The 15,333-nt window shown below is 40.4% G+C and overlaps 1 protein-coding gene across 13 annotated transcripts in view; it reads right to left on the bottom strand.

The window, feature by feature from the left end:
- Positions 1–15,333, bottom strand: part of nbeab (neurobeachin b) — a 280,354-nt gene that overhangs the window by 29,814 nt on the left and 235,207 nt on the right. For all 13 annotated transcript variants that reach the window (XM_028573291.1, XM_028573290.1, XM_028573293.1 and 10 more), the window contains one exon: positions 1,054–1,194. In XM_028573291.1, the coding sequence (XP_028429092.1) occupies positions 1,054–1,194 (141 nt within the window). The remainder of the gene's footprint in view (positions 1–1,053; positions 1,195–15,333) is intronic.

Here is a 15,333-nt window from a genome sequence, read left to right as displayed (position 1 = left end):
AAGATCAAAGATCCCCACCCATATCTAAAGTCACCATCATCTTTTTCCACCCTCTTGATCTGCATTTCGATCGCAACCATCCCAATCGACGCAATGCAAATCTCAGTACAGTTTCAATTTAGTGGATTACCACGGAGCTTATTAAAATCCATGTTAACAGTCTGAATTATTCACATTATTTCATTGTTATTCTTTTCTCGGCGGCAGACTAAGGGATCTCTGCAGAGATCAGTCATTCATTGTATCCAGGCCTGGGGGAGAATTAATTAGCGTTCTTCCTGAGTACAGTAAGCCATAATGATAATTGGCTCAAATTTGGTTTTCTCAGCCTGAGATGGCGACCATTGCCGGTTGGAGCGGATGGATCACTCACCAGAGGAAGAAAGGGAGTGTGGAAAAAAAATGCACAGAGGCCAATCTAACAGCTGTCAAGGGAGCTCCCTCAGTTCATCAGCCCCTTCCTACTAATGATGGGGGAGGAGGAGAAATACTGTACGAACTCCCTATAAAGCTCTTTCAAATTAATAAGCCAACTTCAAAATCAAATGTACACCGACTCAAAGAATCTGTGCAGGTTATAAGGGCCTCTTTTGTGGGAAACAGATTGGGAGAGAGTGCATGTGCCTCCTCCTCCTCTTCCAGAGTAAATGAGGACAGTGCTCAGTAACCTTGATGGACATGTCTCCAGCTCTCACTGGGTTGCCTGAAACACATAAACCTGTCACAGCAGCCTCTGTAAATCATTACCCAGCCACTCTTTATTTAGTTCACATATGCCGGTTTACTGGCCTGTGAAATGTGTTTTCTGAGCGCCATTGGTCTAACTCGGGCCCAATCAAATTGAGATGTCGAGCTGTTTCCTGTGCAGAAGCAGACAGACCTCAACGTAACAGCATCATTAAGTCTGACAAGTGACAATCAACTAATGCAGACTCAAAAAACTGAAAAGCTGTCTGAGAATGTGGGCTTGACTTCATTCCTGTTCAGATGCTCGACTAATTCGGGACATTTTGAACACAGTAGAATAATGAGTGTGAAGGTGGTTTCACTCACTATTCTGACAAGCCAGTGCAGGGTGGAGGCAGCTGTGGAGTAGTGGGAGTTGTAATGACAAGGTGGCGTCTGGTCGTCTTCCCAAGTCTCATAACGTTCGGCGTAGAATGCTGCACGCTTCGGATTCAGAGCACCAACAGGCTGCAAAGAAAATGAGGAGATAAGAGGTTCAGTTCTTGCAAAAAAAGTTATTTGCCTGTGTAAGTAAAACAAAGGTTTTCCCCTCAAGGCAACCCTGACAAAATTGTACATTGTGTTTCCTATTGTAAGCATTTGGAAGTGCTTTGTGAAGGCAAACTTCAAATTGATATGAATTTGAATCTGCAAGCTTGACAAAAACACACCGCTGTATTTGTTTTTCATATACTGTATACAAAAATGTATTTGATGATTTTTCATTGCAAATTAGAATTCTTAAATGTATCCACACTTCCTGTGTTAATGAGAGTTTCTGACACCCACATTTTGGCCAACATTAAATACAAGACAACCTCACTGGTAAAACTCTAAATAAGGAGCCTTCATAGAAAACATGGAGCTCTTGTGCTTTACATTAAAACAATTAATAAAACAATCAAAGCTAAAAACTACAAACAAAAAAAGGTCTTTAAAAAGGTCCCATGGCATGGAAATTTCACTTTGAGTTTTTTTTAACATTGATATGCGTTCCTCCAGCCTGCCTATGGTCCCCCAGTGGCTAGAAATGGTCCATCCATCCATCCATCCTAGAAATGGTGATAGATGTAAACCGAGCCCTGGGTATCCTGCTCTGCCTTTGAGAAAATGAAAGCTCAGATGGGCCGATCTGGAATATTCTCCTTATGAGGTCATAAGGAGGAAGGTTACTTCCCCTTTCTCTGCTTTGCCCGCCCAGAGAATTCAGATACAGTATTAGGGGACCACTAAGGTCTATATAAAAGAGACTTCAGATACAGTATTAGGGGACCACTAAGGTCTATATAAAAGAGACTTCAGATACAGTATTAGGGGACCACTAAGGTCTATATAAAAGAGACTTCAGATACAGTATTAGGGGACCACTAAGGTCTATATAAAAGAGACTTCAGATACAGTATTAGGGGACCACTAAGGTCTATATAAAAGAGACTTCAGATACAGTATTAGGGGACCACTAAGGTCTATATAAAAGAGACTTCAGATACAGTATTAGGGGACCACTAAGGTCTATATAAAAGAGACTTCAGATACAGTATTAGGGGACCACTAAGGTCTATATAAAAGCATCCAAAGAGCACCATGTCATTGGACCTTTAAATAATAAAAAGAAAGCAGACAGCCTAAAATTACAAATTTAAAGTGTATTTTCTGTATTAGATTATTATACCAATATATTACAACAAACCATAACAACTACAGAACACTGTCAAAGTGACCAGCCAGTTGTCAATGCCACGGCCACAATCGCAGTCAAAAATGTTGAAAAGTAGGTAAAAACAATAAGAGTTATATTGATATTGTAATAACCAATGTGATGTTAAAGCAAGGCTAAAAGTTGTAGTCACCAATAATGCTGTCTTTAAACGGCTCTGCGTTTGGATCCAAAACTAAAGAAGCTTCAGTGAATATTTTGGTTCAGTGAGCAGCAGAACGTCTGTAGATCTGAGTACTGTAGCAGGCACATGTCTTGGCAGCATATTAACAATATAGTGAAAGACAAGTTCATGATTTATAGACAAGTTTAAGGATTTTAAAATCTATATTATGAGCAACTGTAAGCCAGTATGAGTACTTTATGAGCTCTTTTTTTTGCTCTTACTGCCTTCTCATCACAACCACACAGTCGGACTTAACTCTCATTACTGTGTCAACGGGTAAGTAAGAACTACACTTTAATATGGATTGATGAAATAATGGAAGGCTAAAGGCTGTTGTCATTTTCACTGACACTTCTGAAAGATTAAAAGTGACACTCATAACATAGATGAGGTTAGAGCTACAAGGTATTTCAAGGAGTTTGGCTTGTGGTCACGACACCAAAATTATCTCTGTGGGTCAGTATATAACCGTGCAAGCCAACGCTTTAGCATATATTACGTTTTTTACGCGATCAAAAGTATGAAGTATTTCTTTTGTTACTTTTGTTTTCAAGATGAGTAGTACATTTATTACTTTTTATAATCCAAAAGTAGTCTTTGATTTAGTGTACCATCTAAGATCTTATATTCTCCAAAAACAAAAATACTTGGACTTCACATTTAGTAAATCTTTTTTTTATAAAACATCAGGGCTAAACTTAACATAGTCTCACTCATGATGTACTTAATCTGATTTACTTATTGGGCAACCACAAAGTTCCACTCAAAGCCTCATAAAAGAGGGATCCGCCTTTAGAAGGCCATTGTTTTTTCTGCATGATCATCTGCAAAAATCTTACAGCTAACAGCAGTTCTAAATCAAATTTTAATGACAATGCGGCTATATGACAGTTCTGGAAGCATTATGGAGCAATAAAGCATCAATAGAACATTCATATTTTTGTGTAGCCCATAGCATAGTCTTTTTTTCTGGTACTATGCTTTGTAGGCATCACGTTTTGTGCAGTATATATAGGCAGTATAGGTATGCAGAGTAGTGCGGTCAGTTAAACGCGTTAACGGTGTTAACGCAAACCCATTTTAGCAGCATCACTTTTTTTTATTGCGAGATTAACGTTCTTTTTGGCCTTTTTTTCACACGCTGTTGCAACAACTTGTAACATTAGAAAAACTACAACACCACACCAGATCTAGCTAGACCGGAAATAAGACAACATGCATGCCGCACACACTTCTTTGAGAGTAGTAGGCTAACGTTACCTTTTGAGTGGATGGCGAGCGTGCAACGCCAAAATGGATGCCAATATTATTCTGAATGGAAAGTTTACTTTTAAAAAAGTTGCCAAATGGTTCCATTATCAAGACCAAAGTGATCTGTGTGTTTTGTCGTTGTGAACGGAGCTATCATCGCAGCACGTCCAGTCTGAAATACCACTTGATGGCCGAGCACACAGCTGATGGCCGAGCACAGCTGATGGCCGAGCACACAGCTGATGACCGAGCACACAGCTGATGGCCGAGCACACAGCTGATGGCCGAGCACACAGCTGATGGCCGAGCACAGCTGATGGCCGAGCACACAGCTGACGGCCGAGCACAGCTGATGGCCGAGCACAGCTGATGGCCGAGCACACAGCTGATGGCCGAGCACAGCTGATGGCCGAGCACACAGCTGATGGCCGAGCACACAGCTGATGGCCGAGCACACAGCTGATGGCCGAGCACACAGCTGATGGCCGAGCACACAGCTGATGGCCAAGCACACAGCTGATGGCCAAGCACACAGCTGATGGCCGAGCACAGCTGATGGCTGAGCACACAGCTGATGCCAATTCCCCCCCCCCCCCACCACCCCCCCTCGTCAAAGCCAGGCGACAAAAGCACAAAGCGAGCCAAGCCACTTTTCCATTTTGATAAGAGCATTAAAATGGGACAAAAAGAAATCAAGGGACATTTAGAATAGATAAAAATGTGCGATTAATTGCAAGTTAACTATGACATTAATGCGATTAATCGCGATTAAATATTTTAATCGTTTGACAGCACAAATGCAGAGGCAAACGCATGTGGACCAGAAAGAGTTTTTGCCTGGTGACACAGATGATTTGCTGTCAGTACTCCCATCATGTCCAAACAAATGGCTGCAGTGACATGTATTTAAACCATACCAGTCAATGAAGCAACACTACATCTACTTCAGTTTACAGCTACAAATCTTTTGTTGGGTGCATAGTGTAAACAACCTGATTTCCCCATTGCTTGTGTTAGGACAGCAGAAGGAGTAGGAAAGCATAATTGAGCATAATTAAGAGATGGACTTGCAGAGTCTCAGTAGTTCCCCATTAGGCTACATGTGGTGAGGCCGGCAGTGAGGCTGGGGGAGAGTTCAGGGCAGTCAAAGAGCTTTACTCTGGGATTTGTCTGTCAGACCCCATTATTCTCCTGAACCCTAAAAAGTTCCTGTTGCGCTGTCTTCTGTCTGAATTTTACAAGGGTATGGTGGCAGGGGTAAGCAGGGCGGCGCGCTAGGGATGGAGGGAGGAGAAATGAGCGAGTCCTGCTAAATGTTGGGGGTAATCCATGTGGATTAACCCTGGCTGACCTGATTTACACCCAACGCACCTACCAAGCCAAACACTAATCAGCACTGCTACTCCCATCTGTGTTCGGAGCTCTTCTGTGCTATTGGCCACTACTGATGGGAGATACCATGACCTACAGCATATACAATTTAGTGTAATTTAATGCAACAACACAAGCTATGATATTCAATCACCAATCAGTAGAATTGAATCATGACTGAAAGTTTGAATGTTATATATTTATAGTTGGCTAGAATTTATTGCAACAAAAAAAAAAGTTCTACCATAACATTTTCCTATTGTTAATATAAGTAGAAACCCATTTTCTATAATACAGCCTTTCATAATCATAACATGTCTCTTGTTCTGCATTTGAAGAACTGCTGCCAGTTATTGTGAGGACATAAAAAGAAAAAATACCCTCACTGCTATATTTATTTGACATCCATCCAATTATTACATATTTAGGCCAACCTTTGGATAGCTTGGTTAATTATTTAACCGCAGCCTCGGTAATAATTTCAATATTGTTCTGACACCATCACTCTTTTTGGCCCTTTGGCGGCTGTTTCATTTTCATGTGTTGTTAAGGCAACAAAATTACTCTCATTAAACATACGTTTAGTGGTGAATAAATTGCTTTCTTTGCCTTTTCAATCATCCCGTCCAATATAGCCTTGGAGGCCTATTGGCAGTCAATATTAATATACTCAATACCACTGACTCAGTTATAGAGGGGATAGGGAGACTGGTAATTTAATCAATGGCAGCTTTTCCACCTAAAAGCTGCAGCTCAGAGGTCAGAAGGAATAAAATAAAAGCCCACAATTCAAAATTCACTTATTCTACCATTATTAAAATTGCACTATTATTTTTTTGGCTGGGTACAGTTTGTATCCAACCTCACTGCGACAGACAGACTCTCTTGGCCATTTTGAAGATTATATTCATATCCATGTGCCTCAACCTCTAAGTCAAAATTAAAATTAAATGGGGCCAGCTTTTTTTTGTTCTTCCTCAGAATTTAATGGCAGTCCACATCAGTGTTAGCACAATTGAATAGACTGAAAAAGAAGTTTATTGAGATCTGCATAGATTTATGGGGTGATAATGGCCTTGCATGTGACATCTTGGCGCAGCTGGAGTGGGGTGCAGGCCACAAGACGTCTAGCACTCTGTAAAAACGCCGCTAGTGTAACTAATGCAGGTTGGAGCTGTATGAAAGATCCAGGTGACAGAGGGAGAAGAATAAGGAGAAGACAGCTGCAGGTAATAGTAATGCGTGTAAGAGAGGAATAAGCAAACAATTCACATAAGAGGTGTTAGAACCAAAGCTCACAAAATGGCAAAGATGTTGATTTACAGTGTTAACAAATGTTTTCCTGGCCATATAAATCTCACTGTCTCTAGGCCGTATTAGCATAATCAAGAGTATGCGATATGAAACATGTACAAGCTAACATTACATTTCTTTAACTGCCACCAACCTCTCAACCTTTTCCTGAGACTAAACTAACCCCAAACCCAAAGTTACAGGGAAAGGCATGTTTACTGACAAGTTAAATGCTATTAACTGTTTTATTAGGCGCTACATAAATGAGGCAAAAATGTTCTCAGTGTTCCCTTGGCGTTCAGCTGTGTAAGCATAAATACAATAAGACATTTTCTATGTGACTTGTAGGAAGTAAGAATGCTTTTATTTTGTTTTGAGAAAACGTGTGTGGTTGGTGAGCTAGGATAATTATACTGACTGCATGACAAAACTTATCTCAGTTCACCCACATCATTGAAGTTTTTCTTTGTCAGAGATTGCTGTCATTTTAAAGGGAATTTGCACTTGGCAGCTTGTTGAACACTGTTCAAATTGGGACTGCTATACAGCAAATATACAGTATACTGCAGCAAACTCAATGAAATGTAAAAAAATAAAATAAAAAAAAACAAAAACAAAATATTGGTAATGTAAAGCTAACAAATTGTTAAACGACAGTATAGGTCCATTTTCAATGATTTCCAAATTGACACATACGACCGTTCCATTTACTGCCACACAGTGGTGGTTTAATCATGTGACTTTAATCATGTGACAGTTCTATTCTAACATCAAGGGCGCAGTTTTAAACACATAGTTAATGTTGTAAAACAGAACTAGTTAAGCTTAGGCAACAAAAATACTTATGGTGTGTCTCAATTCGGATACTTCCGTGAGTACACTTACATGTAGTACACTATATACGTATACACACAGACACACACTCACTTATGTAGTTTGTACAGCGTAGTCTCAAATCGTGCACAGCCATTACGCACTGCCCGGGAATGAGTATTCCTCTTTTAATTATTAATGGTAAATTGCAACTGGACGGATCATTACCTTAAAATTAATTACGTAAATCTACTAAAATAAGGACGTAACATGACGTCACATACATCATTGCGTCACGGACTACGGCCCGTAAAACTCGGGTCATTTCAAAATGACAGCTGACTTTTGGTTTCACACGGGACATAAACCAAGGTCTCCTGAGTGAAATTCCTGTGTTTGTTTGACCCATCCACCACCCTCACCCTTTGTGCGGAAGGAAACGGGCATCGGCGAAAGTACATGCATCCGGCGGAATATCCTGCAGCACCGGAGCAATCCCGGAAGTGGAACGTCAAGGATATAGACTACCTTGAAAGAGACAATACTTCAAGATAATGCCCTCTCAGCTTGGCTAAATGTAGCTCCCACATTGTTGCTCCTAGTTGAGTTCAAGCATAAAATAAACTAAAAGGCTACGTCCAGGTTAGTCTTGCATTGCCAGACCTATCTCCACAGTGCTGCGGAGGAAGGTCTGGCAACAGAAGCATACACTCGTGGATAGGAGAAAAAACAGGTCAGGGTTTTTTTGCATTTCTGTAAACTGATCACAATCCTCTTAGGCGACGCTAAGCTCTGGATGGTGGCTCTTTGGGAAGGAACTTCGGTGGAAGAAAACGCCATATACAATATTAAATGAAGTTAACTGTTTACACAATACAGTAACGTGAGCTATTTAAATTAGCTGGATACATGGTTAAACATAATTTGCTCTTACCAGTGTAGATAGATAGATAGATAGATAGATAGATAGATAGATAGATAGATAGATAGATAGATATAGATACTTTATTGATCCCCAAGGGGAAATTCAAGGTCCCAGTAGCTTACAGACATCACACACAACATACACATACATCATAAACAGGATGATAAAATAACAAATCCACATGAACAATATGGACAAGAAAAGACAAGATCCACATGAATGTAGGCTACTATAAGAGATGTATAAGCATGAGACGCTTGCAGTGACAGGGCAGGGACTGACCCTGTGAGTCAGTCTGCATGGTAAGGTGCTCTATGAGAGGGGGTGGTCATGGTGGTATGGTGCAAAGTCCAATAGTGCAAGGATACAGTCTAGAGACCAGCATTAAATATGGACTATATAAGAGTCCATATTTAACATGTAGACATAGTAATATAAAAACTATAGCAGTGCAAGGATAAAGTTTAAAAAAAGACAGCATTACATATGGACATTATATGGGAATAAAGTAGACAGTAGGATAGACAACAGTCAATATTAGAGGTTTGAAGTAATAGGGTTACAGCTATTGATCAAGTATTAAGTCAGACCTCAGTCCAGGCTGGGGGAAGGAGGGAGGGAAGGGATGTGCATATGGGCTAATATAGCCAGTAAACCGTGTAAGCAGTGGGCCAGTGGACAGTCAGTATATAACTATTGTTATAGGAGGTAGTGGTGGAGAGGGAGGAAAGGCAGTCTATCTCTCCTCTTCCTTTTTGTGAAGCATTGTACAGTTGTACGGCCCTGTGGACAAATGACTTTCTCAGTCAGTCAGTTGTGCATGGCAGTGTGCGTAGTCTTCGTCCATAGCAAATCCCCACCAATTGGTCCCAAAACATCCCAGTTAGAGAGTAAATGTGGTAAACATACTTTTTCCCCGAACGAACCAAGCAGGCCTGACTTGCACAATGCAAACTTTCTTTAAAACTTGCCATTTTCGGCATATAAAGTTGCTCAGAGGTTCCGGTTAATGTTGCTCGATGCGACCGGAGTTTAAAGTAAAACAAACAAAGTGGAAAGCGAGGGACATCCGGCAGAACTATCCCGTTACCGAACCACCGTCAATCCAGACTACTTCAAGGTTAGTCCATATCCTGTACACTCCACATAGCCTACGTGTGCTGCCTTGGCCATAGAAAAATAAACTATAAATACGGTGTATTCTGTATAGAAATGCCAAACATGGATGTATATGCTTCCAATATGCTTTTTTGTTTTTACTATGAAAAGCCAGCTAAAAATGAGGAGAATGTTTGATTGATTCGCTGTTTAATAGAAAATAAAAACCCATTTATGATAAGATAGGATAAGCACTTCAGTGGTCCTTTAGTACCTTTATTCCTGTCACAGTCACATCTGTTAATAATCCCATATCACGCTTTGCTTACCTCTATTCAACAAAGAATAATCACCTCTTCCCTTTTCCCTGCATTGCATATCATACTGATCACAGACGTAAGACAATGAAAACAACTGGTTCAGACAGTTCCACACTTGCTCCTATCCGAGGTTATTTCTTATACACCTGACCCAGTGAAACACATCAACACGACTAAACAAAGTATGATCAAACTTAGATTTGGCTTCAGATTCAATCAGGATCATTTCTGGTGTTGCATTCCAAATGCAGGAAATGAACACGGCTGCTGGAGAATGAGTGCGCAGAGAGCACCTCCATTTGTTTGGTTATATATAAGCTACCTCCCAAAGAGACGCATATTGCATTTTATATTTCAAATGTAATTACATTACAGTATGTTGCTATGGTGCTCTGTCAGGAGAAGTCACGGTCATTTTTTGCTTGTCTCGTCAGAGCGGAGGCTGCATGTAGCAGCTCCAGTCTAATGCAATCAAGTTGCTCAAACTCAAGATAAAGCAGATGTGCTCCCAAACAGCCTGACGGGAGTGGAAGTGAGGGGAAGGAAGGTTCCATTATGGAAAGAAAAGTGTGGAAGGGATTTTTACAGCAGCCAAGCTCTTTCTCCAATACTCGTAGTGTGTCTCTCAAGAGATGCTCATCTTTAAAATAGGTTTCTCTATCTCAGCACAGCTCATTCAAAATATCCTTACAATGGTAAGTCAACATTATAAGCATTATTTTAGTCATTTAAAAGGTCCCATGACATGGTGCTCTTTGGATGCTTTTATATAGGCCTTAGTGGTCCCCTAATACTGTATCTGAAGTCTCTTTTATATAGACCTTAGTGGTCCCCTAATACTGTATCTGAAGTCTCTTTTATATAGACCTTAGTGGTCCCCTAATACTGTATCTGAAGTCTCTTTTATATAGACTTTAGTGGTCCCCTAATACTGTATCTGAAGTCTCTTTTATATAGACCTTAGTGGTCCCCTAATACTGTATCTAAAGTCTCTTTTATATAGACCTTAGAGGTCCCCTAATACTGTATCTGAGGTCTCTTTTATATAGGCCTTAGTGGTCCCCTAATACTGTATCTGAAGTCTCTTTCCCAAAATTCAGCCTTGGTGCAGAATTACAGCCACTAGAGCGAGTCCCACAATGACCTCCTTATGACATCATAAGGAGAAGATTCCAGATCGGCCCATCTGAGCTTTCATTTTCTCAAAGGCAGAGCAGGATACCCAGGGCTCGGTTTACATCTATCGCCATTTCTAGCCACTGGGGGACCATAGGCAGGCTGGGGGAACTCATATTAATGTTAAAAAACCTCATAAAGTGAAATTTTCATGCCACGGGACCTTTAAGTAAGATGAAAATGTATGTAAACATTTTAAATTACATGGGCTGAGAAATGCTCATGTCACTTTTTGGTGTTGCTTGTCTCTTGAAATGATATTTTACAAAAGGATACATCAAATACATTGTATTCAGTGGATTAAGAACAGTTCTCACCACATCGGCTTATTTCGCCTTCTTATGCAATTGATGAATGTCTATCACATCATTTAACAGCAATGAGGAAGATTGGCTTCCCCCTATCTTTCATCCACTTGTCACTCCATCAAGAAATAATCATTAGAACCTAATGCAACACTTCACTGCATGATTGTGTCTGACATCCAAATATGCAGAACTCTGGCCCTGAGGCAAAGCAATGCAGTGTTCAATAGCAATGTTCACAGCTCACTGAATGCCCGAGCAGCAGGTAATTGTAGGTGTGTGCAGTAGGTTTGGGAGGATATTATCTGGCACATCAGCACAGAGCTCCAGCCGTTGGAACAATGCTGTCCATCAAGTGGCACCTGTAACTGACAAACAGGTCTCAGCTATGACTCAGATCTGTGGGAAAAATTTTCTACATTGTGCAATGCCAGCGTCGGATAATTTGAGAGTATTAATGACGCTTCAGTTTATAGTCTATAATCTATATGCAATTACAGTTTAGCTTTATCCAGTGTATTGACCTGAGAGTAATGATATGACAATTTATCTTCATAATGCTGCAGCTCACTGAGCTCTGGAGTGACAGATGCTATTACATGAGGTTATTTGATATTACTCAAATGCAGAAAAAAAAAAATAAACATACAAATGAAAACAGAAAATGAGGTAAAAAAGCTTAATGTACTAACCACAACACTTTTTAGGAACTGACTGATGTGTCGGTAGCACCATGTATCAAAAACGGCATCAAAGAAAAAAAAAAGAAAAACTGGCTTTGAACGTTTTGTTACATAGTCTTTATCAGACAGTTGTTTAAATTATAATTTTGTTCTTGTGTTATTTAAGCAAAGTTATTGTACGACTCTTTGTGTTTGGCACATTGCATATTTGAGAAGTTTGGCTTCTTTTGTTAAATGAAAGAGCAATAGGCAGCACGGCTTAGGCCTTACTGTGTGGAGTTTGCATGTTCTCCCTGTGTTTGCGGGTGCTCCGGTTTCCTCCCACCATAAAAGACATGCATGCTGGGTAACTAGGACTACAGATGAAAATTAGCTAACACTGGTGCATTCACAGAAATGTTGATTCATGTGCGTTGTCCTAATCTAAATAAATCTTAAATATGGTATTGGTACTGAAAAGACTGGTATTGTATCAAAACATTTTAGATGATACCCAGCCTTATCATAGTGACCATACACACAGTCTGTGTGGTACACAACCACAGCCACTGGACATACACTACCGGTCAAAAGTTTGGGGTCACTTAGAAATTTCCATTCCAGACAGAATACCAGCAGAGATCAGTTGCATTGTTTTTTTTAATCAGGGCAGCAGTTTTCAGATTACATTATGTGCTTACATAATTGCAAAATGGTTCTCGACTGTTGTAGACAGAAGTGGCTGAAGAAATGCTTGAAATTCCATGCTTTTTGGTCTAAACGTCATACCCAAATTAAAAGTGGTACAGCTCCCATATACTTTGACACTCAGGGGTGTGCCTGATATCATTGGAAAGGAAACACTCAAGTTGTGTCAGGGTGATTCTAGGCCTTACTGACACAGAGTTACAGAGGCTAGAATGGAGATTTTTTATTTCTGTCCAAGTTATAAATCTGTAAAATTATTAAAATACACTGCTGTAAACACATCTGACAGGTGACAGACAACACAGCATTAGCCACGTCTCAGCTTACTACAGAAAACAATTCAGAAGCTAAAAGACTCAAAAATGGATTTTATATGAATTCTTTTCTACAAATATGTCTGTGCGTTTTTTTATTTCTATTTGAAAAGTGCAAATAAAAATACCAAAAAACTACAAAATACAACACTATATACACACAAACCCACATCAATCACCTTTCCAATGATATCAGGCACACCCCTGAGTGTCAAAGTATATGGGAGCTGTACCACTTTTAATTTGGGTATGACGTTTAGACCAAAAAGCATGGAATTTCAAGCATTTCTTCAGCCACTTCTTTCTACAACAGTCGAGAACCCTTTTGCAATTATGTAAGCACATAATGTAATCTGAAAACTGCTGCCCTGGTTAAAAAAAACAATACAACTGATCTCAGCAGGTATTGTGTCTGGAATGGAGTGGAATGGAAATTTCTAAGTGACCCCAAACTTTTGACCGGTAGTGTACACCTCAGAGAGACACACACAGTCCTAATATACAACGAACAAGTCTCGAGAGACTGTGCTGCTACCTCTGATCCATAATTGAACAAAAGGGCAGGCCGAGCAAAAGAGGAGAAGTGTGTGTGTGTGTCCCTCGCTGCTACACTAGCTGTGAACTTTTGGAGATAAGAGCCCTGGGGTTCCAAGGACAACTGTCAGGAGACATGGGCTGTGAACTCATGCTAATGAAGGCAGCTCAGCCCTGTAAACAGCATGGGAGGATGTCACTGGAATACATTACAATACATAACTGTCTCCCCAGGGCACGAGGTTTGCACATGGCTCAGCCGTGATCACCCCCTCAAAACACACACACACACACACACACACACACACACACACACACACACACACACACACACACACACACACACACACACACACACACACACACACACACACACACACACACACACACACACACACACACACACACACACACACACACACACACACACACACACACACACACACACACACCTGGATGCCCGACAGGCCGAGAAGGCAAAAGCAGACAAGTGTTGATATGACGGTGGCAAGACACACAACTGAGCTGTTTGTCCAAAATGTTCTGGGTTCACCAAAATGTGAAGAAGTGCTCCAGAGCAGTGGGTTCTTATTTTCCAAATTCACAACACACTATCAAACCTGTCCAACGATTCTTTGAGTATTTCATAGTCACTTAATTTTTTTTTGTTCCATTTCAAAGTTCTCCTCCTCTCCCACTACAAAACACAGCGCACGCATGCCATGAAAAGCTGAAAATTGATACAAACTGTTAAAAACCGAGATGGCGAAGTGAGGCCCAGAATGTCTGCGTTTTGAGGGAAACAAGAGGGAACGATAAAGTGAGCGAGAGAGAGCTCAGACAGGAATGTGACTGTTTTCAGGTCAGTGAGCTGCAGTTTGTATGTGCAAGAGAGAGAAAGAGACAGAGAAAGAGAAGGGCAGTGGTAAACAAGTAAACCAGGCCACAGTTTGTGGTAGAGTGATCTACCGCCTATTCCTTTTCAGTCAAAGACAGAGCAAACAGGATGCTGAACTTTATGTCCCAGGGTTGTGGGGCATTAGTGTCATTGTGTCTGAGCTCTTGTGATGCACAGCTTGATGCACTTTTGACCCGCCACATTCACAAAGACTTTCACTGCAACACTGCTCATGACCTGCTCTTATCAGTTCATCACCCTTCAAAGTCTAATCCAAACAGAAACTTACATTATTAAATGACAATGTTTTATTTATAAAAATCACCAGCTTTAATTTTGACATCATATAGTATGTGATTAGTGGTTGAAATGTTTTGTAAAGACTAGGGCTGGGCAATAATTCAATAGAAATCAATCAATCAATGTCAATATGACTGTAAAGGATTCTACATTCTTTTGTTGCCCAAATTAAGGATTCCTTACACGCTCTAACTAAAATGTTTATCGTGACTGCTGGATTATGATATATATAGACAATGGAAAATATTTGTATTTCACCTGCAATAACGGATTTTTTTGCAACTGGGGGGTAGAAGAAACAAGCAATGAACAGAACACTGACGTAGTATCACTTTTGTTATGTTGACATGATTGGTTATACTCACATCCAGCAGATATGTAGCAACATTGGCATTCATTTGGAGGCCACTTGGGAATGTAAATCCGACTCTCACTCTCCTTTTAGCTCGGTTTTGCTCTTTACCTGTGATGAGTATCTGTTCCACTATGTGGGTTAATCACCGTGAGTGAGACCTTTCACTTACAAGTGGTAGTTTCAACCACATGGCCAAGACTATTTGTGTTACATGATGTATCTAAAGCTGCCTTTCAGAAAGAGTTGTTCATTGCGATACTGTTGTGGTTCTACTATACAAGGCACGTATGGTTAGAAAATGTAGAAGCCTCTCTAATGCAGAAACCAGGAAGCCACTTTAAGCATATAGATAAGTGCAAACTATGTGCTGAGACAATACAGTCCTAAATAAATGGGGAGTA

The sequence above is a fragment of the Perca flavescens genome, chromosome 3 (assembly GCF_004354835.1).
Source record: "Perca flavescens isolate YP-PL-M2 chromosome 3, PFLA_1.0, whole genome shotgun sequence".
In the NCBI taxonomy this organism is placed as follows: domain Eukaryota; kingdom Metazoa; phylum Chordata; class Actinopteri; order Perciformes; family Percidae; genus Perca; species Perca flavescens.
Note: the sequence above shows the minus strand (reverse complement) of the source record. Positions and strands in the feature narration are given on the sequence as shown.